Consider the following 27836-nt stretch of genomic DNA (forward strand, 5'->3'; position numbering starts at 1 on the left):
GGGGGGGTGGAGGGGGGGGGGAGGGGGGAGGGGGGGGGGAGGGGGGGGAGGGGGGGGGGGAGGGGGGGAAGGGGGGGGGGGGGGGGGATGGGGGGGGGGGGGAGGGGGGGTGGGGAGGGGGGAGGGGGGGGGGGGGGGGAGGGGAGTGGGGGGGGGGGGGAGGGGGGGATGGGGGGGGGGAGGGGGGGGAGGAGGGGGGGGTGGGGGGGAGGGGAAGGGGGGGGGGGGAGGGGGGGGGGAGGGGGGGGGGGGGGGGGGAGGGGGGGAGGGGGGGGGGGGAGGGGGGGGGGTGGAGGGGGGGGGGGGGGAGGGGGGGGGGGGGGAGGGGGAGGGGGAGGGGGAGGGGAGGGGAGGGGGGGGGGGGGGGGGGGGGGGAGTGGAGGGGGGGGTGGGGGAGGTGGGGGGGGAGGGGAGGGGGGAGGGGGAGGGGGGGGGGGGGGGGAGGGGGGAGGGGGGGGGGGAGGGAGGAGGGGGGGGGGGGGGGGAGGTGGGGGGAGGGGGGTGGGGGGGGGGAGGGGGGGGGGGGGGATGGGGAGGGGGGGGGAGGGATGGGGGGGGGGGTGGGAGGGGGGGGATGGGGGGGGGTGGAGGGGGGGGAGGGGGGGGGGAGGGGGGGGAGGGGGGGGGTGGAGGGGTGGGGGGGGGGGGAGGGGAGGGGAAGGGATGGGGGATGGGATGGATGGGATGGGATGGGATGGGATGGGTGGGATGGGATGGGATGGGGATATGGGATGGGATGGGATGGGATGGGATGGGATGGGGATGGGATGGGATGGGATGGGATGGGATGGGATGGTGGGATGGGTGGGATGGAAGGGATGGGATGGGATGGGGTGGGGTGGGATGGGATGGGATGGGATGGGATGGGATGGGGATGGGATGGGATGGGATGGGATGGGATGGGATGGGATGGGATGGGATGGGGATGGGATGGGATGGGATGGGATGGGATGGGATGGGGATGGGATGGGATGGGGTGGGATGGGGTGGGATGGGATGGGGATGGGATGGGGTGGGGTGGGATGGGGGGCTGCAGTGCCCCAAAGATGGGGATCTGCAGTGCCCGAACTTTGGGTATGGTGACACCTGGTGTTGGGGTCCCAAAGATGGGGTGGGGGTCTGCAGTGCCCCAAAGATGGGGGTCTGCAATGCCACCGAGATGGGTGTGGTGGCACCCGGCGTTGGGGTCCCAAAGATGGGGACAAGGGAGGGGTCCTGGGGACACGGAGGTGCCCCACGGTTGGGTCGGTTTAGAGGTACCCCGATGTTGGGTCAACTGCGGGAGAAAAGGGGATCGAGACCCCAGCGTTGGGTCAACCTCAGCTTTAGGGGCCTCGGGGCGCAGAGGTGCCCCAAAGGTGGGGGGGGGTCTCGGGGCCACGACGAACCCCCACCATCGGGTCCGCGGGGACGCAGAGGTGCCCCAAAGGCCGGGGACGAAGACGGGGTCCAGGAGGCGCGGGGGCGTTGGGTCACCCCCGGGGTTCGGGGGGGGGTCCGGGGTCGGGTCGGGGTCTCGGGGTCGGGGTGGGGGCGGGACGTTTTTTGGGGAGGGGGCGCTCACTGGCACGCTCGCGGGGCGACTTGGTGCTGTAGACGGAGCAGGGGTTGAACTCATTGAGCCGCGGCTCCAGGAAGGCCACAGGCATGGCGGCCGCCAGCCGGGCCAGGCACTCCCCCAGCGCCGGGCGCTGCCTGCGCGACACCGGGACACGGCGCTGCGACTCCGCCCCACAGCCACCGCCCCACAGCCACCGCCCCATAACCACCGCCCCACAGCCACCGCCCCACAGCCACCGCCCCACAGCCAGTGCCCCACAGCCACCGCCCCACAGCCACCGCCCCACAACCACCGCCCCACAGCCAGTGCCCCACAGCCACCGCCCCACAGCCACCGCCCCACAGCCACTGCCCCACAGCCACCGCCCCACAGCCACCGCCCCACAATCACCGCCCAACCATTGCTCCAAAGCCACTGCCCCACAGCCACTGCCCCACAGCCACCGCCCTGTAACCACCGCCCCACAGCCAGTGCCCCACAACCACCGCCCCACAGCCACCGCCCCACAACCAGTGCCCCACAACCACCGCCCCACAACCATTGCTTCAAAGCCAGTGCCCCACAACCACTGCCCCATAACCACCACCCCACAGCCACCACCCCACAACCACCGCCCCATAGACACTGCCCCATAACCACCGCCCCACAGCCACCACCCCACAACCACCACCCCACATATGGGCCCCCCGGGGGTCCAGTGCCCCCCCTCACCTTTCCACGTAGGGGTTCCTGGTGGTGCCCAAGGAGTAAATGCTGCACAGGATGCGGTAACACGAGACCTGGACATCGTCCACTGCGGGAGGACAAAGACCCCACAGCGTCCCCAAAGTGTCCCCAAAATGTCCCCAAAGTGTCCCCAGTGTCCCCACAGCGTCCCCACGGCCCCAAGGTGACCCTTTGTCCCCAGGTCAGCCCCCATGGCCCTGCAGTGCCACGTGCCTCAGGCGTCCCCTCCTGTCCCCAAAATGTCCTTGGAACCCCAAGTGTCCCCTGCTCACCAAAATGTTCCCAAGTGTCTTCAAGTGTCCCCTTGTCCCCAAGAGTCTCTTCGTCTTCAACATGTCCCCAATGTCCCCACGTCCCCACCATCCCCACGCCCCCATTGTCCCCATGCCCAAAGTCCCCACGTCCCCGTGGTCCTCATGACCCCAACGACACCAACATCCATCCCCACGTCCCCCTGCCCAAAGTCCCCATGGTCCTCATGACCCCAAGAACCCCAACATCCATCCCCACGTCCCCAACGTCCCCATACCCAAATTCCTCATGACCCCCACGTCCCCATCGTCCTCATGACCCCAACAACCCCACCGTCCATCCCCATGTCCCCATTGTCTCCACACCCAAAGTCCCCCCGTCCCCGCGGTCCTCATGACCCCAAGGACCCCACTGTCCATCCCCGTGCTCCCAACGTCCCCACGCCTGAAGTCCCCATGTCCCCGTGGTCCTCATGACCCCCATGTCCCCATGGTCCTCATGACCCCAAGGACCCCAACATCCATCTGCACGTCCCCATTGTCCCCATACCAAAGTCCCCATGTCCCCATGGTCCTCATGACCCCAAGGACCCCAACATCCATCCCCACGTCCCCCACTGTCCCCACGCCTGAAGTCCCCACATCCCCGTGGTCCTGACAACCCGAACAACCCCACCGTCCATCCCCACGTCCCCCTGCCCAAAGTCCCCACGTCCCCATGGTCCTCATGACCCCAAGAACCCCAACATCCATCCCCACGTCCCCAACGTCACCGTGGTCCTCATGACCCCAACGATCCCACCGTCCCCACCGTCCATCTCCAAGTCCCCATTGTCCCCACGCCCAAAGTCCCCCCGTCCCCGCGGTCCTCATGACCCCAAGGACCCCAACATCCATCCCCAATGTCCCCAATGTCCCCATACCCAAATTCCTCATGACCCCCACGTCCCCATCGTCCTCATGACCCCAACAACCCCACCGTCCATCCCCACGTCCCCATTGTCCCCACACCCAAAGTCCCTCCGTCCCCATGGTCCTCACAACCCCAACAACCCCACCGTCCATCCCCACGTCCCCCTGCCCAAAGTCCCCACGTCCCCATGGTCCTCATGACCCCAAGAACCCCAACATCCATCCCCACATCCCCAATGTCCCCATACCCAAATTCCTCATGACCCCCACGTCCACATCGTCCTCTTGACCCCAACAACCCCACCGTCCATCCCCACGTCCCCATTGTCCCCATACCCAAAGTCCCTCCGTCCCCGCGGTCCTCATGACCCCAAGGACCCCACCGTCCCCACTGTCCATCCCCACGTCCCCATTGTCCCCACACCCAAAGTCCCCACGTCCCCATGGTCCTCATGACCCCAAGGACCCCACCATCCATCCCCTCGTCCCCAATGTCCCCATACCCAAATTCCTCATGACCCCCACGTCCCCGTGGTCCTCACAACCCCAACGACCCCAACATCCATCCCCACGTCCCCATTGTCCCCATACCCAAATTCCTCATGACCCCCACATTCCCGTGGTCCTCACAACCCCAACAACCCCACCGTCCATCTCGATGTCCCCATTGTCCCCACACCCAAAGTCCCCCTGTCCCCGCGATCCTCATGACCCCACCGTCCCCACCGTCCATCCCGACGTCCCCATTGTCCCCATGCCCAAAGTCCCCCTGTCCCCGCGGTCCTCACAACCCCAACAACCCCACCGTCCATCCCCACGTCCCCATTGTCCCCACACCAAAGTCCCCCCGTCCCCGCGGTCTCCATGACCCCAAGGACCCCGCTGTCCATCCCCATGCCCCAACGTCCCCATGCCTGAACTCCCCATGTCCCCATGGTCCTCATGACCCCGAGGACCCCAACATCCATCCCCACGTCCCCATTGTCCTCATGACCCCAAAGACCCCACCGTCCCCACCGTCCATCCCCAAGTCCCCATTGTCCCCACACCAAAGTCCCCCCGTCCCTGCAGTCCTCATGACCCCAAGGACCCCGCTGTCCATCCCCACGTCCCCATTGTCCCCATACCCAAATTCCTCATGACCCCCACGTCCCCATGGTCCTCATGACCCCAACAACCCCAACATCCATCCCCACGTCCCCATTGTCCCCACACCAAAGTCCCCCCGTCCCCGCGGTCTCCATGACCCCAAGGACCCCGCCGCCCATCCCCACGTCCCCATTGTCCCCACGCCCAAATTCCCCCCGTCCCCACGGTCCCCATGACCCCAAGGACCCCGCCGCCCATCCCCGTGCCCCCAACGTCCCCACGCCCAGACTCCTCCAGTCCCCCCACCACCCTCCCAACCCCACCCCGCGCCCCGATGTCCCCGTGCCCCCCGTGCCCTCGCCGTGGGCTCACGGATGACGTCGTCCCCAAACTGGTGCTGGGCGATGTGCTCGAAGAGCGACGTGAGGACGGGCAGCAGAGCCACCGTGGTGTAGTTGATGTTCTGGGCCACCCCCTTCACCTGCGTGCGGCTCTGCGTCACCTTGCCCAGCTTCAGGTTCTCCACCATCTTCTCGATGTCCTCCGAGGCGCTCTCGAAGAAGGAGCGCAGCCCGGCCTTCACGATCTCGGGGCCGGACTTCATCACCGTCCTGCGGGACGACGGGGGCTGGCACGGCCACCAACATGGGGTGGCACCGCGGTGACCCTGGCCGCCGCCTTGGGGTGGCATCGGGGTGGCATTGGCGTGACCGTGGCCGCCACCCTGGGGTGACATTGGGGTGGTGATGGCCATCAACACGGGGTGGCATCGGGGTGGCATTGGCGTGACCGTGGCCACCACCCTGGGGTGACATTGGGGTGACCGTGGCCATCAACACGAGGTGGCATCAGGGTGACATTGGGGTGACCATGGCCACCACCCTGGGGTGACATTGGGGTGATGATGGTCATCAACACGAGGTGGCATTGGGGTGGCATTGGGGTGACCGTGGCCACCACCTAGGGGTGACATTGGGGTGATGATGGCCATCAACACGGGGTGGCATCGGGGTGGCATTGGGGTGACCGTGGTCACCACCTAGGGGTGACATTGGGGTGATGATGGCCATCAACACGGGGTGGCATCGGGGTGGCATTGGGGTGACCATGGCCACCATCTTGGGGTGACATTGGGGTGACCGTGGCCACCACCCTGGGGTGACATTGTGGTGACCATGGCCACCACCCTGGGGTGACATTGGGGTGATGATGGCCATCAACACGGGGTGGCATCGGGGTGACCATGGCCACCAACTTGGGGTGACATTGGGGTGACCATGGCCACCATCTTGGGGTAGCATTGGGGTGATGATGGCCATCAACACGAGGTGGCATCGGGGTGGCATTGGGGTGACCGTGGCCACCACCCTGGGGTGACATTGGGGTGACCATGGCCACCATCTTGGGGTGGCATTGGGGTGATGATGGCCATCAACACGAGGTGGCATCGGGGTGGCATTGGGGTGACCGTGGCCACCACCCTGGGGTGACATCGGGGTGGCATTGGGGTGGCATTGGGGTGACCGTGGCCACCACCCTGGGGTGGTATTGGGGTGATGATGGCCACCAACACGGGGGTGGCATCGGGGTGGCATTGGGGTGACCATGGCCACCACCTTGAGGTGGCATTGGGGTGATGATGGCCATCAACACGACATGGCATCGGGGTGGTATTGGGGTGACTGTGTCCACCACCTTGGGGTGGCATTGGGGTGACCGTGGCCACCACCCTGGGGTGACATCGGGGTAACCATGACCACCACCTTGGGGTGGCATTGGGGTGATGATGGCCATCAACACGAGGTGGCATTAGGGTGGCATTGGGGTGACCGTGGCCACCAACTTGGGGTGGCATCGGGGTGGCATTGGGGTGACCGTGGTCACCACCTAGGGGTGACATTGGGGTGATGATGGCCATCAACACAGGGTGGCATCAGGGTGGCATTGGGGTGACCATGGCCACCACCCTGGGGTGGCATTGGGGTGACCGTGGCCACCACCCTGGGGTGACATTGGGGTGACCGTGGCCACCACCCTGGGGTGACATTGGGGTGATCATGGCCACCAACACGAGGTGGCATCGGGGTGGCATTGGGGTGACCGTGGCCACCACCTTGGGGTGACCTTGGGGTGGCATTAGGGTGGCATTGGGGTGATGATGGCCACCAACACGGGGTGGCATCAGGGTGGCATTGGGGTGACCGTGGCCACCACCCTGGGGTGACATTGGGGTGATGATGGCCACCAACACGAGGTGGCATCGGGGTGGCATTGGGGTGACCGTGGCCACTACCTTGGGGTGGCATCGAGGTGGCATTGGGGTGGCATTGGGGTGATGATGGCCATCAACACGAGGTGGCATCGGGGTGGTATTGGGGTGACTGTGTCCACCACCTTGGGGTGGCATTGGGGTGACCGTGGCCACCACCCTGGGGTGACATCGGGGTAACCATGGCCACCATCTTGGGGTGACATTGGAGTGATGATAGCCATCAACACGAGGTGGCATTGGGGTGGCATTGGGGTGACTGTGGCCATCACTTCGGGATGGCATCAGGGTGACTTTGGGGTGACCGTGGCCGCCACCTTGGGGTGGCATCGGGATGGCATTGGGGTGATGATGGCCACCAACACAGGGTGGCATCGGGGTGGGATTGGGGTGACCGTGGCCACCACCCTGGGGTGGCATTGGGGTGACCGTGGCCACCACCCTGGGGTGGCATCGGGGTGGCACTGGGGTGGCATCGGGGTGACCGTGGCCACCACCTTGGGGTGGCATTGGGGTGGCATTGGGGTGACCGTGGCCACCACCCTGGGGTGGCATTGGGGCAATGATGGCCATCAACACGAGGTGGCATCGGGGTGGCATTGGGGTGACCATGGCCACCACCCTGGGGTTGTATTGGGGTGATGATGGCCACCAACACGAGGTGGCATCAGGGTGGCATTGGGGTGACCATGGCCGCCACCCTGGGGTGGCATCGGGGTGGCATTAGGGTGGCATCGGGGTGACCATGGCCACCACCTGGGGTGGCATTGGGGTGATGATGGCCACCAACACGAGGTGGCATCGGGGTGGCATTGGGGTGACCGTGGCCACCACCATGGGGTGACATTGGGGTGACCATGGCCACCATCTTGAGGTGGCATTGGGGTGGCATTAGGGTGGCATTGGGGTGATGATGGCCACCAACATGGGGTGGCATCGGGGTGGCATAGGGGTGATCGTGGCCACCACCTTGGGGTGACATTGGGGTGGCGCTGGGGTGACCGTGGCCAACGACATGGGGTGACATTGGGGTGGCACTGGGGTGACGTTGGGGTGACGAAGGCCACCGCCGTCCCCAGGTCCCCGTCCCACCTGGCGTCCAGCGACCGTGCCAGGATGTGGAGGCAGTTGACCACGGCCGGCGCGTCGGTGCCTGGGGAGGGGACAGGAACGGGGTGAGGTGACATCAGCGGGGCGAGGTGACATCAGCGGGGACCCCCCGCGCCCCCCATGGCCCCACTGCCCCCTTACCAAAGAGAGTGACGCGGTGGCGGACGAGCGCGGCCAGCTTGCAGAACAGGCTGAAGGAAGGGAGGGGGGTCAACGGGGAGCCCCCCAAAACGGGGGAGACCCCAAAATCCCCCGTCCAGGGGATGGTGGGGAGCAGTGGGGTGGGAAGGCGCCCCACACACGGGGATCCCGCGCTCCCCTCCCCCCCCCCACCTGGTGATCATCTCCTTCTCCTTGTTGGACGCGTGGCCGCCGCTGCCCAGCACTTTGGCGGGGGTGGAGAGGAAGTAGAGGCAGTGGTTGTGGAAGTACTGGTTGATGAGGGGCAGCAGGATCTGGGGGGGCACGGGGGGTCAGGGGGGGATGTGGGGGGTTGGGGGGGTGTGGGGTTGGGGGGGGATGTGGGGGGTTGGGGGGGTGTGGGGTTGGGGGGGATGTGTGGAGTCGGGGGGATGTGGGGGGTTGGGGGGGATGTGTGGGGTTGGGGGGGATGTGTGGGGTCGGGGGGATGTGGGGGGTTGGGGGGGATGTGTGGGGTTGGGGGGGTGTGGGGTTGGGGGGGGAGGTGTGGGGTTGGGGGGGATGTGTGGGGTTGGGGGGGATGTGTGGGGTTGGGGGGGGATGTGTGGGGTTGGGGGGGTGTGTGGGGTCGGGGGGATGTGGGGGGTTGGGGGGGATGTGTGGGGTTGGGGGGGATGTTGGGTTGGGGGGATGTGTGGGGTTGGGGGGGATGTGTGGGGTCGGGGAAGATGTGGGGGTTGGGGGGGATGTGTGGGGTTGGGGTGGTATGGGGCCGGGGGGGTGTGGGGTCAGGGGGGTGTGGGGTTGGGGGGTGTGGGGTTGGGGGGATGTGGGGTCAGGGGGGCTGTGGGGTCGGGGGGGTGTGTGGGGTCAGGGGGGTGTGTGGGGTTGGGGGGGGTGTAGGGTTGGAGGGGGATATGGGGGGTTGGGATGTGGGGTCGGAGGGGGATGTGTGGGGTTGGGGGGGATGTGTGGGGTTGGGGGGGGTGTGGGGTCAAGGGGGGGATGTGTGGGGTTGGGGGGGATGTGTGGGGTTGGGGGGGGTGTGGGGTCAAGGGGGGGATGTGTGGGGTTGGGGGGATGTGTGGGGTTGGGGGGGATGTGTGGGGTCAAGGGGGGGGGTGTGGGGTCAAGGGGGGGATGTGTGGGGTTGGGGGGGATGTGTGGGGTTGGGGGGGTGGGGGTCGGGGGGTGTGTGGGTCAGGGGGGGATGTGTGGGGTTGGGGGGGGATGTGTGGGGTCAGGCGGGGTGTGGGGTCAGGGGGGGTGCGTGGGGTTGGGGGGGGATGTGTGGGGTTGGGGGGGGTGTGGGGTCGGGGGGGTGTGGGGTCAGGGGGGGATGTGTGGGGTTGGGGGGATGTGTGGGGTCGGGGGGGGCTGCAGAATTGGGGAGGGTGTGTGGGGTCAGGGGAGGCCATGTGGGGTCAGGGGGGGATGTGGGGTCGGGGGGGGATGCGGGGTTGGGGGGGGACACGTGGGGTCAGGAGAGTCTGTATGGGGTCAGGGGAGGCCATATGGGATCGGGGGGGACGTGTGGGGTCAGGGGGGTGGGGACCCCCAGGTTCCACCACAGAGCTTCGCGGACCCCAACGCCCCCCACAGACCCCAGTGGAACCCGCCCCCCCTCTGCCCCCTTACAACCCACAGAGTCCCCCGGACCCCCGTGGATCTCACGGATCCCAACGTCCCCAAAGCCCCCCCGTCCCCACTGACCCCAGCGTCCCCCACAGACTCCAACGGAACCCCACTGCCCCCCCAGAGCCCCACGGAACCCCACAGTGGACCCCAAAAGCACCCCCAACCCCTCTGCAGGGCTCCGTAGGGACCCCGGTCGCCCCACTGCTGCGTCCCCGATCCCACCGCCCCATTTTGGGGTCCCCCTGACCTTGGCAAAGAATTTGATCTCCTGTTCGTGGGGCGACTTCTCCACGCGGCCGCTGCTCACCACAGCCTCTGGGGGGACATTGGGGTCAGTGGGGGGGCATGGGGGGCTGCGGGGAGACATGGGGGGCCACGGGGAGGGGGGGCATTGGGGTCCCCATACCCAGGTGGGCGATGAACTCCTGGGAGATGTCCATCCACCGCAGCAGCTGCTGCAGGAAGCCGTAGGCGAAGCGCTTCTCGATGGAGGACGTGTCCAACTCCATGTCCTTCAGCCCCCTGCGTAGGGTAAGGAGCGCTCAGCCCCCCCCCCCAAAAAGCCTCGAAGCCCCCGAATCCCCCGACCCCGAACCCACCGTGTGACGGCGTAGCCGTTCAGCTGCAGGAACTTGAGCAGCTCCTGCGCCTTCTCGCGGTCGCGCGCCTTCTCCTTGGCCGTCAGCGTGTCGTAGGGCACCAGCAGGGGGTGGGAGCCCCCCCCTGGGGCAGGGGTCAGCACCCGGAGGGGGAAACCCATGGGGCAGCGCTTATAGGGGCCGATCCGAGGGGGAACCGTTGGGGAATCGTTGGGGAACCGTTGGGGAATCATTGGGGAACCGTTGGGGAATCATTAGGGATCTATAGGGGATCCATTGGGGAATCGTTGGGGAATCGTTGGGGAATTGTTGGGGATCCATTGGGGAATCATTGGGGAATCGTTGGAGAATCATTGCGGAATTGTTGGGGATCCATTGGGGAATCGTTGGGGAATCGTTGGGGATCCATTGGGGAATCGTTGGGGAATCATTGGGGAATCGTTGGGGAACCATTGGGGAATCGTTGGGGAATCATTGGGGAATCGTTGGGGATCCATTGGGGAATCGTTGGGGAATCATTGGGGAATCGTTGGGGAACCATTGGGGAATCGCTGGGGAATCGCTGGGGAATCGTTGGGGATCCACTGGGGAATCGTTGGGGAATCGTTGGGGAATCAATGGGGAATCATTGGGGAATCGTTGGGGAACCATTGGGGAATCGTTGGGGAATCATTGGGGAATCGTTGGGGAATTGTTGGGGATCCATTGGGAAATCGTTGGGGAATCATTGGGGAATCGTTGGGGAACCATTGGGGAATCGTTGGGGAATCATTGGGGAATCGTTGGGGAACCATTGGGGAATCGTTGGAGAATCGTTGGGGAATCATTGGGGAATCGTTGGGGATCCACTGGGGAATCGTTGGGGAATCGTTGGGGAATCGTTGGGGAATCACTGGGGAACTGTTGGGGAATCGTTGGGGAATCGTTGGGGATCCATTGGGGAATCGTTGGGGAATCGTTGGGGATCCATTGGGGAATCGTTGGGGAATCGTTGGGGAATCAATGGGGAATCATTGGGGAATCGTTGGGGAATCGTTGGAGAATCGTTGGGGATCCATTGGGGAATCATTGGGGAATCGTTGGGGATCCATTGGGGAATCATTGGGGAATCGTTGGGGAATCATTGGGGAATCGTTGGGGAATCATTGGGGATCCATTGGGGAATCATTGGGGAATCGTTGGGGAATCATTGGGGAATTGTTGGGGATCCATTGGGGAATCGTTGGGGAATCGTTGGGAATCGTTTGGGGAATCATTGGGGAATCGTTGGGGAATCATTGGGGAATTGTTGGGATCATTGGGGAATCGATTGGGAATCGTTGGGGAATGTGGGGAATCATTGGGGAATCGTTGGGGAATCATTGGGAATCTGTTGGGGATCCATTGGGGAATCGTTGGGGAATCATTGGGGAATCGTTGGGGAATCATTGGGGAATCGTTGGGGAATCGTTGGGGAATCATTGGGGATCCATTGGGGAATCATTGGGGAATCGTTGGAGAATCATTGCGGAATTGTTGGGAATCCATTGGGGAATCGTTGGGGAATCATTGGGGAATTGTTGGGGATCCATTGGGGAATCGTTGGGGAATCGTTGGGGAATCGTTGGGGAATCGTTGGGGAATTGTTGGGGATCCATTGGGGAATCATTGGGGAATCGTTGGGGAATCATTGGGGAATCGTTGGGGAATCATTGGGGAATCATTGGGGATCCATTGGGGAATCATTGGGGAATCGTTGGGGAATCATTGGGGAATCGTTGGGGATCCATTGGGGAATCGTTGGGGATCATTGGGGAATCGTTGGGGAATCATTGGGGAATCGTTGGGGAATCGTTGGGGATCCATTGGGGAATCATTGGGGAATCGTTGGGGAATCATTGGGGAATCGTTGGGGATCCATTGGGGAATCGTTGGGGAATCGTTGGGGATCCATTGGGGAATCATTGGGGAATCGTTGGGGAATCATTGGGGAATTGTTGGGGATCCATTGGGGAATCGTTGGGGAATCGTTGGGGAATTGTTGGGGATCATTGGGGAATCGTTGGGGAATCATTGGGGAATCGTTGGGGAATCGTTGGGGAATTGTTGGGGAATCACTGGGGAATCGTTGGGGATCCATTGGGGAATCATTGGGGAATCGTTGGAGAATCATTGCGGAATTGTTGGGGGAATCATTGGGGAATCGTTGGGGAATCATTGGGGAATCGTTGGGGAATCATTGGGGAATCGTTGGGGAATCATTGGGAATCTTGGGGAATCATTGGGGAATCTGTGGGGATCGTTGGGGAATCGTTGGGGAATCGTTGGGGAATCGTTGGGGAATCATTGGGGAATCGTTGGGGAATCATTGGGGAATCATTGGGGAATCGTTGGGGAATCATTGGGGAATTGTTGGGGATCCATTGGGGAATCGTTGGGGAATCGTTGGGGAATCATTGGGGAATCTTGGGGAATCGTTGGGGAATCATTGGGGAATCGTTGGGGAATCATTGGGGAATCGTTGGGGAATCATTGGGGAATCGTTGGGGAATCATTGGGGAATGTTGGGGAATCGTTGGGGAATCATTGGGGAATCGTTGGGGAATCATTGGGGAATCATTGGGGAATCGTTTGGGGAATCCATTGGGAATCATTGGGGAATCGTTGGGGAATCATTGGGGAATTGTTGGGAATCATTGGGGAATCGTTGGGGAATCATTGGGGAATTCATTGGGGAATCATTGGGGAATCGTTGGGGAATCGTTGGGGATCCATTGGGGAATCATTGGGGAATCGTTGGGGAATCATTGGGGAATCTGTTGGGGAATCCATTGGGGAATCGTTGGGGAATCAGTTGGGGAATCATTGGGGAATCTTGGGGAATCGTTGGGGAATCATTGGGGAATCGTTGGGGAATCGTTGGGGAATCATTGGGGAATCATTGGGAATCATTGGGGAATCGTTGGGGAATCGAATTGGGGAATCGTTGGGGAATCATTGAATCGTTGGGGAATCATTGGGGAATCGTTGGGGAATCTGTGGGAATCATTGGGGAATCGTTGGGGAATCATTGGGGAATCGTTGGGGAATCGTTGGGGATCCATTGGGAATCATTTGGGAATCGTTGGGGAATCGTTGGGGAATCATTGGGGAATCATTGGGGAATTGGGGAATCATTGGGGAATCATTGGGGAATCATTGGGGAATCGTTGGGGAATCGTTGGGGAATCAGTTGGGGAATCATTGGGGAATCATTGGGGAATCATGGGGAATCGTTGGGGAATCCATTGGGGAATCGTTGGGGAATCATTGGGGAATCGTGGGGAATCGTTGGGGAATCATTGGGGAATCGTTGGGGAATCATTGGGGAATTCATTGGGGAATCATTGGATCCATTGGGGAATCATTGGGGAATCATTGGGGAATCTTGGGAATCCATTGGGAATCGTTGGGGAATCGTTGGGGAATCGTTGGGGAATCGTTGGGGAATTGTTGGGGAATCACTGGGGAATCGTTGGGGATCCATTGGGGAATCATTGGGGAATCGTTGGAGAATCATTGCGGAATTGTTGGGGATCCATTGGGGAATCGTTGGGGAATCATTGGGGAATCGTTGGGGATCCATTGGGGAATCGTTGGGGAATCGTTGGGGATCCATTGGGGAATTGTTGGGGAATCATTGGGGAATCGTTGGGGAATCGTTGGGGATCCATTGGGGAATCGTTGGGGATCCATTGGGGAATCAGTGGGGAATCGTTGGGGAATCATTGGGGAATCTTGGGGAACCATTGGGAATTGGTTGGGGAATCGTTGGGGAATCGTTGGGGAATCATTGGGGAATCATTGGGGAATCATTGGGGAATCATTGGGAATCTTGGGGAATCATTGGGGAATCATTGGGGAATCGTTGGGGAATCATTGGGGAATCATTGGGGAATCGTTGGGGAATCATTGGGAATTGCTGGATCATTGGGGAATTCTTGGGGAATCGTTGGGGAATCATTGGGGAATCTTGGGGAATCATTGGGGAATCTTGGGGAATCATTGGGGAATCATTGGGAAATCATTGGGGAATCATTGGTGGGGAATACTTGGGGAATCATTGGGGAATCATTGGGGAATCATTGGGGAATCATTGGGGAATCATTGGGGAATCGTTGGGGAATCGTTGGGGAATCATTGGGGAATCATTGGGGAATCATTGGGGAATCATGGGGAATCATTGGGGAATCGTTGGGGAATCGTTGGGGAATCGTTGGGGGGAATCGTTGGGGAATCATTGGGGAATCATTGGGGAATCGTTGGGGAATCGTTGGGGAATCATTGGGGAATCGTTGGGGAATCGTTGGGGAATCATTGGGGAATCGTTGGGGAATCGTTGGGGAATCATTGGGGAATCGTTGGGGAATCATTGGGGAATCATTGGGGAATCGTTGGGGAATCATTGGGGAATCGTTGGGGAATCATTGGGGAATCATTGGGGAATCGTTGGGGAATCATTGGGGAATCGTTGGGGAATCATTGGGGAATCATTGGGGAATCATTGGGGAATCATTGGGGAATCGTTGGGGAATCGTTGGGGAATCGTTGGGGAATCATTGGGGAATCGTTGGGGAATCATTGGGGAATCGTTGGGGAATCGTTGGGGAATCATTGGGGAATCGTTGGGGAATCATTGGGGAATCGTTGGGGAATCGTTGGGGAATCATTGGGGAATCGTTGGGGAATCATTGGGGAATCATTGGGGAATCATTGGGGAATCGTTGGGGAATCATTGGGGAATCATTGGGAATCGATTGGGGAATCGTTGGGGAATCGTTGGGGAATCGTTGGGGAATCGTTGGGGAATCGTTGGGGATCCATTGGGGAATCATTGGGGAATCGTTGGGGAATCATTGGGGAATCATTGGGGAATCAGTGGGGACCACCAGGAATGCTGTCCCCCACCAGAGGGTCCCAAATACGGCACCCAAGGGGGCAGAACACACTGGGAGCACATGGAGGAGGAGCACTTATGGGGTCAGCACTTATGGGGGCAGATCCCCGGGGAACCACTGGGAAACCACTGGGGAACCAGTAGGGAACCAGTAGGGAACCAGTAGGGAACCACTGGTGGACCAACGGGGACGTGGGGTGTCCTCCAACAGAAGGTCCCAAATACGGCACCCACGGGGGGCACCGACCGCAGGGGGACCCCGTATCGGGGTCGGAGGGAATGCCCACTTGGGGGGCACCGCGGGTGGGGGCTGTGGGGCTGGGCTGCTCACCTTTGGCCTCCAGCTCCTGCTTCTTCTTGCGGCCCCACGTGTTGTGGTAGTTCTCAGCCAGCTGCTCCGCCATCGCCTGGGGACGGGGATGGGGTGGTTGTGGGGTGGTTGTGGGGCGGTTGTGGGGCGGTTGTGGGGTGGTTGTGGGGCGGTTGTGGGGCGGTTATGGGGTGGTTGTGGGGTGGTTGTGGGGCGGTTGTGGGACGGTTGTGGGGCGGTTGTGGGGTTGTTGTGGGGTGGTTGTGGGGTGATTGTAGGGTGGTTGTGGGGTTGTTGTGGGGTGGTTGTGGGGTGGTTGTGGGGTGGTTCTGGGGTTGTTGTGGGGTGATTGTGGGGCTGCTGTGGGGCTGCTGTGGGGCTGTTGTGGGGCGGTTGTGGGGCTGTTGTGGGGTGGTTGTGAGGTTGTTGTGGGGCAGTTGTGGGGCGGTTGTGGGGCAGTTGTGGGGTGGTTGTGGGGTGGGTGTGGGGCGGTTGTGGGGCTGTTGTGGGGCTGTTGTGGGGTGGTTGTGGAGCTGCTGTAGGGCTGTTGTGGGGCAGCTGTGGGGCGGTTGTGGGGCGGTTGTGGGGCGGCTGTGGGGCGGTTGTAGGGCGGTTGTGGGGCGGTTGTGGGGCGGTTGTGGGGCGGTTGTAGGGTGGTTGTGGGGCTGTTGTGGGGCAGTTGTGGAGCGGCTGTAGGGCTGTTGTGGGGCGGCTGTGGGGCGGCTGTGGGGCGGTTGTGGGGTGGCTGTGGGGCGGTTGTAGGGCTGCTGTAGGGCTGCTGTGGGGTGGTTGTGGGGCAGTTGTAGGGCTGCTGTAGGGCTGCTGTAAGGCTGCTGTGGGGCGGTTGTGGGGCGGCTGTGGAGCGGCTGTGGGGCAGTTGCGGGGCGGTTGTAGGGCAGCCGTGGGGCTGCTGTGGGGCGGCTGTGGGGCGGTTGTGGGGCGGCTGTGGGGCGGTTGTGGGGCAGTTGTAGGGCAGTTGTAGGGCTGCTGTAGGGCTGCTGTAAGGCTGCTGTGGGGCGGTTGTGGGGCGGCTGTGGAGCGGCTGTGGGGCTGCTGTGGGTGGTTGTGGGGCTCTTGTGGGGCTGTTGTGGGGCGGTTGTGGGGCGGCTGTGGGGCAGTTGCGGGGCGGTTGTAGGGCTGCCGTGGGGCTGCTGTGGGGCGGCTGTGGGGCGGTTGTGGGGCGGCTGTGGGGCTCTTGTGGGGCTGTTGTGGGCGGTTGTGGGGCTGCTGTAGGGCTGCTGTGGGGCGGTTGTGGGGCGGCTGTGGGGCTGCTGTTGGGTGGTTGTGGGGCTGCTGTAGGGCTGCTGTGGGGCGGTTGTGGAGCAGTTGTAGGGCTGCTGTGGGGTGGCTGTGGGGTGGCCGTGGGGCGGCTGTGGGGTGGTTGTGGGGCAGTTGTAGGGCTGCTGTGGGATGGTTTTGGGGCGGCTGTGGGGCGGTTGTGGGGTGGTTGTGGGGCAGTTGTAGGGCAGTTGTAGGGCTGCTGTAAGGCTGCTGTGGGGCGGTTGTGGGGCGGTTGTGGGGCTGCTGTAGGGCTGCTGTGGGGCGGTTGTGGGGTGGTTTTGGGGCGGCTCTGGGGCGGTTGTGGGGCTGCTGTAGGGCTGCTGTGGGGCGGTTGTGGGGCGGTTTTGGGGTGGCTGTGGGGCGGTTGTGGGGCTGCTGTAGGGCTACTGTGGGGCGGTTGTGGGGCGGTTTTGGGGCGGCTGTGGGGCGGTTGTAGGGCTGCTGTAGGGCTGCTGTGGGGCGGTTGTGGGGCGGTTTTGGGGTGGCTGTGGGGCGGTTGTGGGGCTGCTGTAGGGCTGCTGTGGGGCGGTTGTGGGGCGGTTTTGGGGCGGCTGTGGGGCGGTTGTGGGGCTGCTGTAGGGCTGCTGTGGGGCAGTTGTGGAGTAGTTGTAGGGCTGCTGTGGGGCGGCTGTGGGGCGGCCGTGGGGCGGCTGTGGGGCTGTTCCGGGGCTGTTGCGGGTCGGTTGTGGGGCAGCTGTGGGGCTGCTGTGGGGCGGTTGTGGGGCGGTTGTGGGGCTGCTGTGGGGCGGTTGTGGGGCAGTTGTAGGGCTGCTGTGGGGCGGTTGTGGGGCGGTTGTGGGGCTGCTGTGGGGCGGTTGTGGGGCGGCTGTGGGGTGGCCGTGGGGCGGCTGTGGGGCGGCTATGGGGCGGTTGTGGGGCTGCTGTGGGGCTGCTGTGGGGTGGTTGTGGAGCAGTTGTAGGGCTGCTGTGGGGCGGTTGTGGGGTGGCTGTGGGGCTGCTGTGGGGCTGCTGTGGGGCGGCCGTGGGGCTGCTGTGGGGCGGCCGTGGGGCTGCTGTGGGGCTGCTGTGGGGCTGCTGTAGGGCGGCTGTAGGGCGGCTGTGGGGCGGCTGTGGGGCGGTTGTGGAGCAGTTGTAGGGCTGCTGTGGGGCGGTTGTGGGGCTGCTGTGGGGTGGCTGTGGGGCGGTTGTGGGGCTGCTGTGGGGTGGCTGTGGGGCGGTTGTGGGGCTGCTGTGGGGCGGTTGTGGGGCGGTTGTAGGGCTGCTGTGGGGCGGCCGTGGGGCGGCTGTGGGGCGGTTGTGGGGCTGCTGTGGGGCTGCTGTGGGGCTGCTGTGGGGCGGCCGTGGGGCGGCCGTGGGGACTCACCTGCAGCTCTCGGGACAGCGTCACCCCCGAGAGGTCCACGGGCTGCGGGTTGTAGCCATGGCTGGGGTCGTAGGTGGCCTTGGGGGACGCAGCGCTTTGGTGACTCGGCTGCCCCCCGGGGCGCTGCAGCCCCGTCCCACCCGCGGCCCCACCTGCGCCGACTGCGAGATCTTCCGCGTTTTCTTCTTCTCCGCCTTCTCCTCGTCGCCCTCCCGCGCCTTTTCCACCATCCACTCCCACGCCAGCATCGCCTTCAGCGACTCCTTGATGGGCCACCGGTAAATTTCCTTGTCCTGCGGGTGGGGGGGGGTCAGGGGGTCAGGGGGCTGCGGGGGGCCGGGGGGCACGGGGGGGGCGGGGGGGGAATGGGAGGAGGTTGAGGGTTGGGGGGGGATGGGATGGGGACGATGGGTTTGGATGGGGTCGGGGGGGAATGAAGGGGGTCGGATGGGAATCAGTGGGGTCAGATGGGAATCAGTGGGGTTGGATGGGAATGAAGGGGGTTGGATGGGAATCAATGGGGTCGGATGGGAAACAGTGGGGTTGGATGGGAATCAGTGGGGTTGGATGGGAATCAATGGGGTCGGGGGGGAATGAAGGTGGTCAGATGGGAATCAGTGGGGTCAGATAGGAATCAGTGGGGTTGGATGGGAATGAAGGGGGTTGGATGGGAATCAATGGGGTCGGATGGGAATGAAGGGGGTTGGATGGGAATCAGTGGGGTTGGATGGGAATGAAGGGGGTCGGATGGGAATCAGTGGGGTTGGATGGGAATGAAGGGGGTCGGATGGGAATCAGTGGGGTTGGATGGGAATCAGTGGGGTCGGATGGGAATGAAGGGGGTTGGATGGGAATCAGTGGGGTCGGATGGGAATCAGTGGGGTTGGATGGGAATGAAGGGGGTCGGATGGGAATCAGTGGGGTTGGATGGGAATCAATGGGGTCGGATGGGAATCAATGGGGTTGGATGGGAATCAATGGGGTCGGATGGGAATCAGTGGGGTTGGATGGGAATCAATGGGGTCGGATGGGAATCAATGGGGTTGGATGGGAATCAATGGGGTCGATGGGAATCAAGGGGGTCGGATGGGAATCAATGGGGTTGGATGGGAATCAGTGGGGTTGGATGGGAATCAATGGGGTCAGATGGGAATCAATGGGGTTAGATGGGAATCAATGGGGTCGGATGGGAATCAATGGGGTCGGATGGGAATTCATGGGGTCGGATGGGAATCAGTGGGGTCAGAAGGGAATCAGTGGGGTCAGGAGGGAATCAGTGGGGTCGGAAGGGAATCAGTGGGGTCAGAAGGGAATCAGTGGGGCCGGATGGGAATCAGTGGGGTCAGAAGGGAATCAGTGGGGTCAGAAGGGAATCAGTGGGGCCGGATGGGAATCAGTGGGGTCAGGAGGGAATCAGTGGGGTCAGAAGGGAATCAGTGGGGTCGGATGGGAATCAGTGGGGTCAGGAGGGAATCAGTGGGGCCGGATGGGGGCCCGCAGCCCGGACACGAGCATCCCCGCCACCTTCTCTGAGAAGGTCTTGTAGGGCCGCAGCATGGGGTGGGTCTTGGCCTCCTCGTCCACCGTCTCCCCGTAGGTCCAGTTGTTCTGGATCTGCCGAGGGACAACGAGACGAAGCTGGGGGTCCCGGGGGGTGCAAGGGGTGGGGGTCCTTGGGGGGGGGGGTCTCGGGGGTCCCACCTTATCGAACGCCCACTTCTCGTGGGTGAACTCGGCGTATTTGTTGATGAAGCCGTCCAACTTCTCAGGGATGATGACGCTGTATGGGGGCGCGGGAGGTCGGGGTGGGGGACCCCAACCCAGGGGGGAGCTGAGACCCCATTTCCATCCCATGGGACACGCAGACCCCACACCCATCCCATGGGACACACAGACCCCATATCCATCCCATGGGACACACAGACCCCATTTCCATCCCACGGGACACACAGACCCCACATCCATCCCATGGGACACACAGACCCCACATCCATCCCATGGGACACACAGACCCCACACCCATCCCATGGGACACACAGACCCCATATCCATCCCATGGGACACACAGACCCCACACCCATCCCATGGGACACAGAGACCCCACACCCATCCCATGGGACACACAGACCCCATTTCCATCCCATGGGACACACAGACCCCACACCCATCCCATGGGACACGCAGACCCCACACCCATCCCATGGGACACGCAGACCCCATATCCATCCCATGGGACACACAGACCCCACACCCATCCCATGGGACACACAGACCCCACATCCATCCCATGGGACACACAGACCCCACATCCATCCCATGGGACACACAGACCCCACACCCATCCCATGGGACACACAGACCCCATATCCATCCCATGGGACACACAGACCCCACACCCATCCCATGGGACACACAGACCCCACACCCATCCCATGGGACACACAGACCCCACACCCATCCCATGGGACACAGAGACCCCACACCCATCCCATGGGACACGCAGACCCTACACCCATCCCATGGGACACACAGACCCCATATCCATCCCATGGGACACACAGACCCCACACCCATCCCATGGGACACACAGACCCCATTTCCATCCCACGGGACACACAGACCCCACACCCATCCCATGGGACACGCAGACCCCACATCCATCCCATGGGACACACAGACCCCATATCCATCCCATGGGACACACAGACCCCACACCCATCCCATGGGACACACAGACCCCATATCCATCCCATGGGACACACAGACCCCATTTCCATCCCATGGGACACACAGACCCCACACCCATCCCATGGGACACGCAGACCCCACTTCCATCCCATGGGACACACAGACCCCATTTCCATCCCATGGGACACACAGACCCCACACCCATCCCATGGGACACGCAGACCCCACATCCATCCCATGGGACACACAGACCCCATATCCATCCCATGGGACACACAGACCCCACACCCATCCCATGGGACACACAGACCCCATATCCATCCCATGGGACACGCAGACCCCACATCCATCCCATGGGACACACAGACCCCACACCCATCCCATGGGACACACAGACCCCACACCCATCCCATGGGACACACAGACCCCACATCCATCCCACGGGACACACAGACCCCATTTCCATCCCACGGGACACACAGACCCCACACCCATCCCATGGGACACACAGACCCCACACCCATCCCATGGGACACACAGACCCCATATCCATCCCATGGGACACACAGACCCCACATCCATCCCATGGGACACACAGACCCCACATCCATCCCATGGGACACACAGACCCCACACCCATCCCATGGGACACACAGACCCCATTTCCATCCCATGGGACACACAGACCCCACACCCATCCCATGGGACACACAGACCCCACATCCATCCCATGGGACACACAGACCCCACACCCATCCCATGGGACACACAGACCCCACATCCATCCCATGGGACACACAGACCCCACACCCATCCCATGGGACACACAGACCCCATATCCATCCCATGGGACACACAGACCCCACACCCATCCCATGGGACACACAGACCCCACACCCATCCCATGGGACACACAGACCCCACACCCATCCCATGGGACACAGAGACCCCACACCCATCCCATGGGACACGCAGACCCTACACCCATCCCATGGGACACACAGACCCCACACCCATCCCATGGGACACACAGACCCCATATCCATCCCATGGGACACACAGACCCCATTTCCATCCCACGGGACACACAGACCCCACACCCATCCCATGGGACACGCAGACCCCACATCCATCCCATGGGACACACAGACCCCATATCCATCCCATGGGACACACAGACCCCACACCCATCCCATGGGACACACAGACCCCATATCCATCCCATGGGACACACAGACCCCATTTCCATCCCATGGGACACACAGACCCCACACCCATCCCATGGGACACGCAGACCCCACTTCCATCCCATGGGACACACAGACCCCATTTCCATCCCATGGGACACACAGACCCCACACCCATCCCATGGGACACAGCAGACCCCACATCCATCCCATGGGACACACAGACCCCATATCCATCCCATGGGACACACAGACCCCACACCCATCCCATGGGACACACAGACCCCATATCCATCCCATGGGACACACAGACCCCACACCCATCCCATGGGACACACAGACCCCACAACCCATCCCATGGGACACACAGACCCCACATCCATCCCACGGGACACACAGACCCCATTTCCATCCCACGGGACACACAGACCCCACCCATCCCATGGGACACACAGACCCCACACCCATCCCATGGGACACACAGACCCCATATCCATCCCATGGGACACACAGACCCCACATCCATCCCATGGGACACACAGACCCCACATCCATCCCATGGGACACACAGACCCCACCCATCCCATGGGACACACAGACCCCATTTCCATCCCATGGGACACACAGACCCCACACCCATCCCATGGGACACACAGACCCCATTTCCATCCCATGGGACACACAGACCCCACACCCATCCCATGGGACACACAGACCCCACATCCATCCCATGGGACACACAGACCCCACACCCATCCCATGGGACACACAGACCCCACATCCATCCCATGGGACACACAGACCCCATTTCCATCCCATGGGACACACAGACCCCACACCCATCCCATGGGACACACAGACCCCATTTCCATCCCATGGGACACACAGACCCCACACCCATCCCATGGGACACACAGACCCCATTTCCATCCCATGGGACACACACACCCCACACCCATCCAATGGGACACACAGACCCCACACCCATCCCATGGGACACACAGACCCCACACCCATCCCATGGGACACACAGACCCCACACCCATCCCATGGGACACACAGACCCCACACCCATCCCATGGGACACACAGACCCCATTTCCATCCCATGGGACACACAGACCCCACACCCATCCCATGGGACACACAGACCCCACACCCATCCCATGGGACACACAGACCCCACACCCATCCCATGGGACACACAGACCCCACATCCATCCCATGGGACACAGCAGACCCCACACCCATCCCATGGGACACACAGACCCCACATCCATCCCATGGGACACACAGACCCCATTTCCATCCCATGGGACACACAGACCCCACACCCATCCCATGGGACACACAGACCCCACACCCATCCCATGGGACACACAGACCCCACACCCATCCCATGGGACACACAGACCCCATTTCCATCCCACGACACACAGACCCCACATCCATCCCATGGGACACACAGACCCCATTTCCATCCCATGGGACACACAGACCCCACACCCATCCCATGGGACACACAGACCCCACACCCATCCCATGGGACACACAGACCCCACACCCATCCCATGGGACACACAGACCCCACACCCATCCCATGGGACACACAGACCCCACATCCATCCCATGGGACACGAAGACCCCACACCCATCCCATGGGACACACAGACCCCACACCCATCCCATGGGACACACAGACCCCATTTCCATCCCATGGGACACACAGACCCCACACCCATCCCATGGGACACACAGACCCCATTTCCATCCCATGGGACACACAGACCCCACACCCATCCCATGGGACACACAGACCCCATTTCCATCCCATGGGACACACAGACCCCACACCCATCCAATGGGACACACAGACCCCACACCCATCCCATGGGACACACAGACCCCACACCCATCCCATGGGACACGCAGACCCCACACCCATCCCACACAAGAGGACCCCACACCTCTCTCATAGGAAAGGTTTGGGCTGACCTCACCTCCACCCCATAGGACACGCAGACCCCACAGCCACCCAGCGGACACGGGGACCCCAGCCCAAACTCAAAGAGGAGGGGAGGAGCCAGGAGCAGCGGGGACGGGGATGGGGGCGGGGGGGGGGGAGGGGGAGGGGAGGGGTGGGGGCCGCCCCTACTTGAGGGTCTCGACGGGTTTGGGGTCGAAGTTGCCCTCGGCGTCCACCGACGCCTTCTTCTCGGTCTTGGAGGAGTAGCTGGCGTCCACGTAGTCGGGGGGCAGGGCGCCCGCGATGGCGCAGAGGCACGGCATGGCCAGCTTGTACAGCTCGGGGTCGAACTTCTGCGGGAACGGGGGGCTGGGGAACACAGCGACACACAGCGACCCACAGCGACCCACAGCGACACACAGCGACCCACAGCGACCCACAGCGACACACAGCGACACACAGCGACCCACAGCGACACACAGCGACACACAGCAACCCACAGCGACACACAGCGACCCACAGCACCCACAGCGACACACAGCGACACACAGCGACCCACAGCGACCCACAGCGACCCACAGCGACACACAGCGACACACAGCGACCCACAGCACCCACAGCGACACACAGCACCCACAGCGACACACAGCGACACACAGCGACCCACAGCGACCCACAGCGACACACAGCGACACACAGCGACCCACAGCGACCCACAGCGACACACAGCAACCCACAGCGACACACCACACCCAGCACACCCACAGCGACACACAGCGACACAGACACAGCGACCACACACCAGCGACACACAGCGACCACAGACACACAGCGACACACAGCGACCACAGCGACACACAGCGACACACAGCACCCACAGCGACACACAGCGACACACAGCGACCACAGCGACCCACAGCGACCCACAGCGACACACAGCGACCCACAGCGACACACACGCGACACACAGCGACCCACAGCGAACCCACCGACCCACAGCGACCCACAGCGACCCACACACGACCCACAGCGACCCCACGACCACAGCGACCCACAGCGACCCACAGCGACCACAGCGACACGACCACAGCGACACAGCGACCCACAGCGACCCACAGCGACCACACAGCGACCCACAGCGACCCACACCACACACGACACCACAGCGACCACAGCGACCCACAGCGACCCACAGCGACCCACACGACCCACAGCACACCGACCCACAGCGACCCACAGCGACCCACAGCGACCACACAACCGACCCACAGCGACCACACAGCGACCCACAGCGACCCACAGCGACCCACAGCGACCACAGCGACCACAGCGACCCCACACAGCGACCCACAGCGACCCACAGCGACCCCACACGACCCACACACGACACACAGCGACCCCACAGCGACCCCACAGCGACCCACAGCGACCCACAGCGACCCACAGCGACCCACACACCGACACACACCGACACACAGCGACCCCAAAACGACCCAAAACGACCCAACGACACACACCGACCCACACCGACCACACCGACCACAGCGACCCCACACGACCCACAGCGACCCACACCGACCACACCGACCCACACCGACACACACCGACACACAGCGACCCCACACGACCCCACACCGACACACAGCGACCCCACAACGACACACACCGACCCACACCGACCCCAAAACGACACACCGACACACACCACCACAAAACGACCCACACCGACACACGACCCCAAAACGACCCACACACGACACACAGCGACCCCAAAACGACCCCACACCGACACACAGCACCCCAAAACGACCCCAAAACGACCCCACACCGACACACAGCGACCCCAAAACGACCCCAAAACGACCCACACCGACACACAGCAACCCCAAAACGACCCCAAAACGACCCCACACCGACACACACCGACCCCAAAACGACCCCAAAATGACCCCACACCGACACACAACGACCCCAAAACGACCCCACACCGACACACACCGACCCCAAAACGACCCAACACACACCGACACACACCGACCCCAAAACGACCCCACACCGACACACAGCGACCCCAAAACGACCCACCGACACACGACCCACAAACGACCCAAAACGACCCCACACCGACACACAGCGACCCAAAACGACCCCAAAACGACCCCACACCGACACCCAGCAACCCCAAAACGACCCCAAAACGACCCCACACCGACACACAACGACCCCAAAACGACCCCAAAACGACCCCAACCGACACAAACGACCCCAAAACGACCCACACACCGACCCCACAAAACGACCCCAAAACGACCCACACACACACACAACGACCCCAAAACGACCCACACCAAACCCACAACCGACCCCAAAACGACCCAACGCACCCCAAAACGACCCCAACAACGACCCCAACACACCGACACACAGCGACCCCAAAACGACCCCACACCGACACACAGCAACCCCAAAACGACCCCAAAACGACCCCACACCGACACACAGCGACCCCAAAACGACCCCAAAACGACCCACACACGAACCCACAACGACCCCAAAACGACCCCACACCGACCACACACAGACCCCAAAACGACCCCAAACGACCCACAGCGACCAAAGACACCGACCCACACAAACGACCCCAAAACGACCCCACACCGACACACACCCAAAGCGACCCCAAAACGACCCCACACCGACACACACCGACCCCAAAACGACCCCACACCCGACACACACCACGACCCCAAAACGACCCCACACCGACACAACACACGACCCCAAAACGACCCCAAAACGACCCCACACCGACACACAGCGACCCCAAAACGACCCCAAACGACCAACACACCCAAAAACACCACGCACAAACCACACACACACACCCCAAAACGACCCCAAAACGACCCCACACCGACACACAGCGACCCCAAAACGACCCCAAAACGACCCACACCGACACACAGCAAACCCAAAACGACCCCAAAACGACCCCACACCGACACACAACGACCCCAAAACGACCCCACACCCGACCCACACCGACACAGCGACCCCAAAACGACCCCACCGACCAACACCAAACCCACGACACAACACGACCCAACGACCCACAAAACGACCCACACCACACCACACCAACGACCCCAAAACGACCCCACACCGACACACAGCGACCAACCCCAAAAAAACGACCCCAAAACGACCCCACACCGACACACAGCGACCCCAAAACGACCCCAAAACGACCCCACACCGACACACACCACCCCAAAACGACCACAAAACGACACCCAAACGACCCAACAACGACCCACAAAACGACCACCAAACACGACCCACACACCGCACACACACGACCCCAAAACGACCCCACACCGACCCAAACGACCCCAAAACGACCCAACACCCACACCGACACACAGCGACCCCAAAACGACCCAACGACACACACACGACACCAAAACGACCCACACCGACACACACGACCAAACGACCCCACACCGACAACAGCACCCCAAAACGACCCCAAAACGACCCACCACCGACACACAGCAACCCAAAACGACCCCAAAACGACCCACACCGACACACACGACCCCAAAACGACCCCAAAGACACCCAACGACCACAGCGACCCCAAAACGACCCCACACCGACCACAGCGACCCCAAAACGACCCACACCACACACCGACCCAAACGCCCCACGACCGACACAACACGACCCCAAAACGACCCCACACCGACACACAGCGACCCAAAACGACCCCACACCGACCCCACAGACCCCACACAGACCCACACGGACCCACACAGACCCCACACTGACCCCACATGGACCCCAAAACAACCCCACAGAGACCCCACA

The 27836-nt window shown here is 62.4% G+C and overlaps 1 protein-coding gene across 1 annotated transcript in view; it reads right to left on the reverse strand.

Annotated features, from left to right (window-relative positions):
• RYR1 (ryanodine receptor 1) overlaps positions 1-27836 on the reverse strand; it is a gene marked incomplete at its 5' end in the record, with an annotated part of 140086 nt that overhangs the window by 43678 nt on the left and 68572 nt on the right. The window contains 16 exon segments of the mRNA NM_001303199.1: positions 1087-1143; positions 1565-1695; positions 2273-2354; positions 4912-5150; positions 7901-7961; positions 8060-8109; positions 8252-8373; positions 9945-10012; positions 10104-10219; positions 10297-10420; positions 15543-15618; positions 18127-18204; positions 18279-18419; positions 19651-19740; positions 19828-19906; positions 24156-24319. Of these exon segments, the coding sequence (NP_001290128.1) occupies positions 1087-1143; positions 1565-1695; positions 2273-2354; positions 4912-5150; positions 7901-7961; positions 8060-8109; positions 8252-8373; positions 9945-10012; positions 10104-10219; positions 10297-10420; positions 15543-15618; positions 18127-18204; positions 18279-18419; positions 19651-19740; positions 19828-19906; positions 24156-24319 (1678 nt within the window).

Source organism: Meleagris gallopavo, unplaced genomic scaffold (assembly GCF_905368555.1).
Source record: "Meleagris gallopavo unplaced genomic scaffold, MGAL_WU_HG_1.1 scaffold_10, whole genome shotgun sequence".
Lineage (NCBI taxonomy): Eukaryota > Metazoa > Chordata > Aves > Galliformes > Phasianidae > Meleagris > Meleagris gallopavo.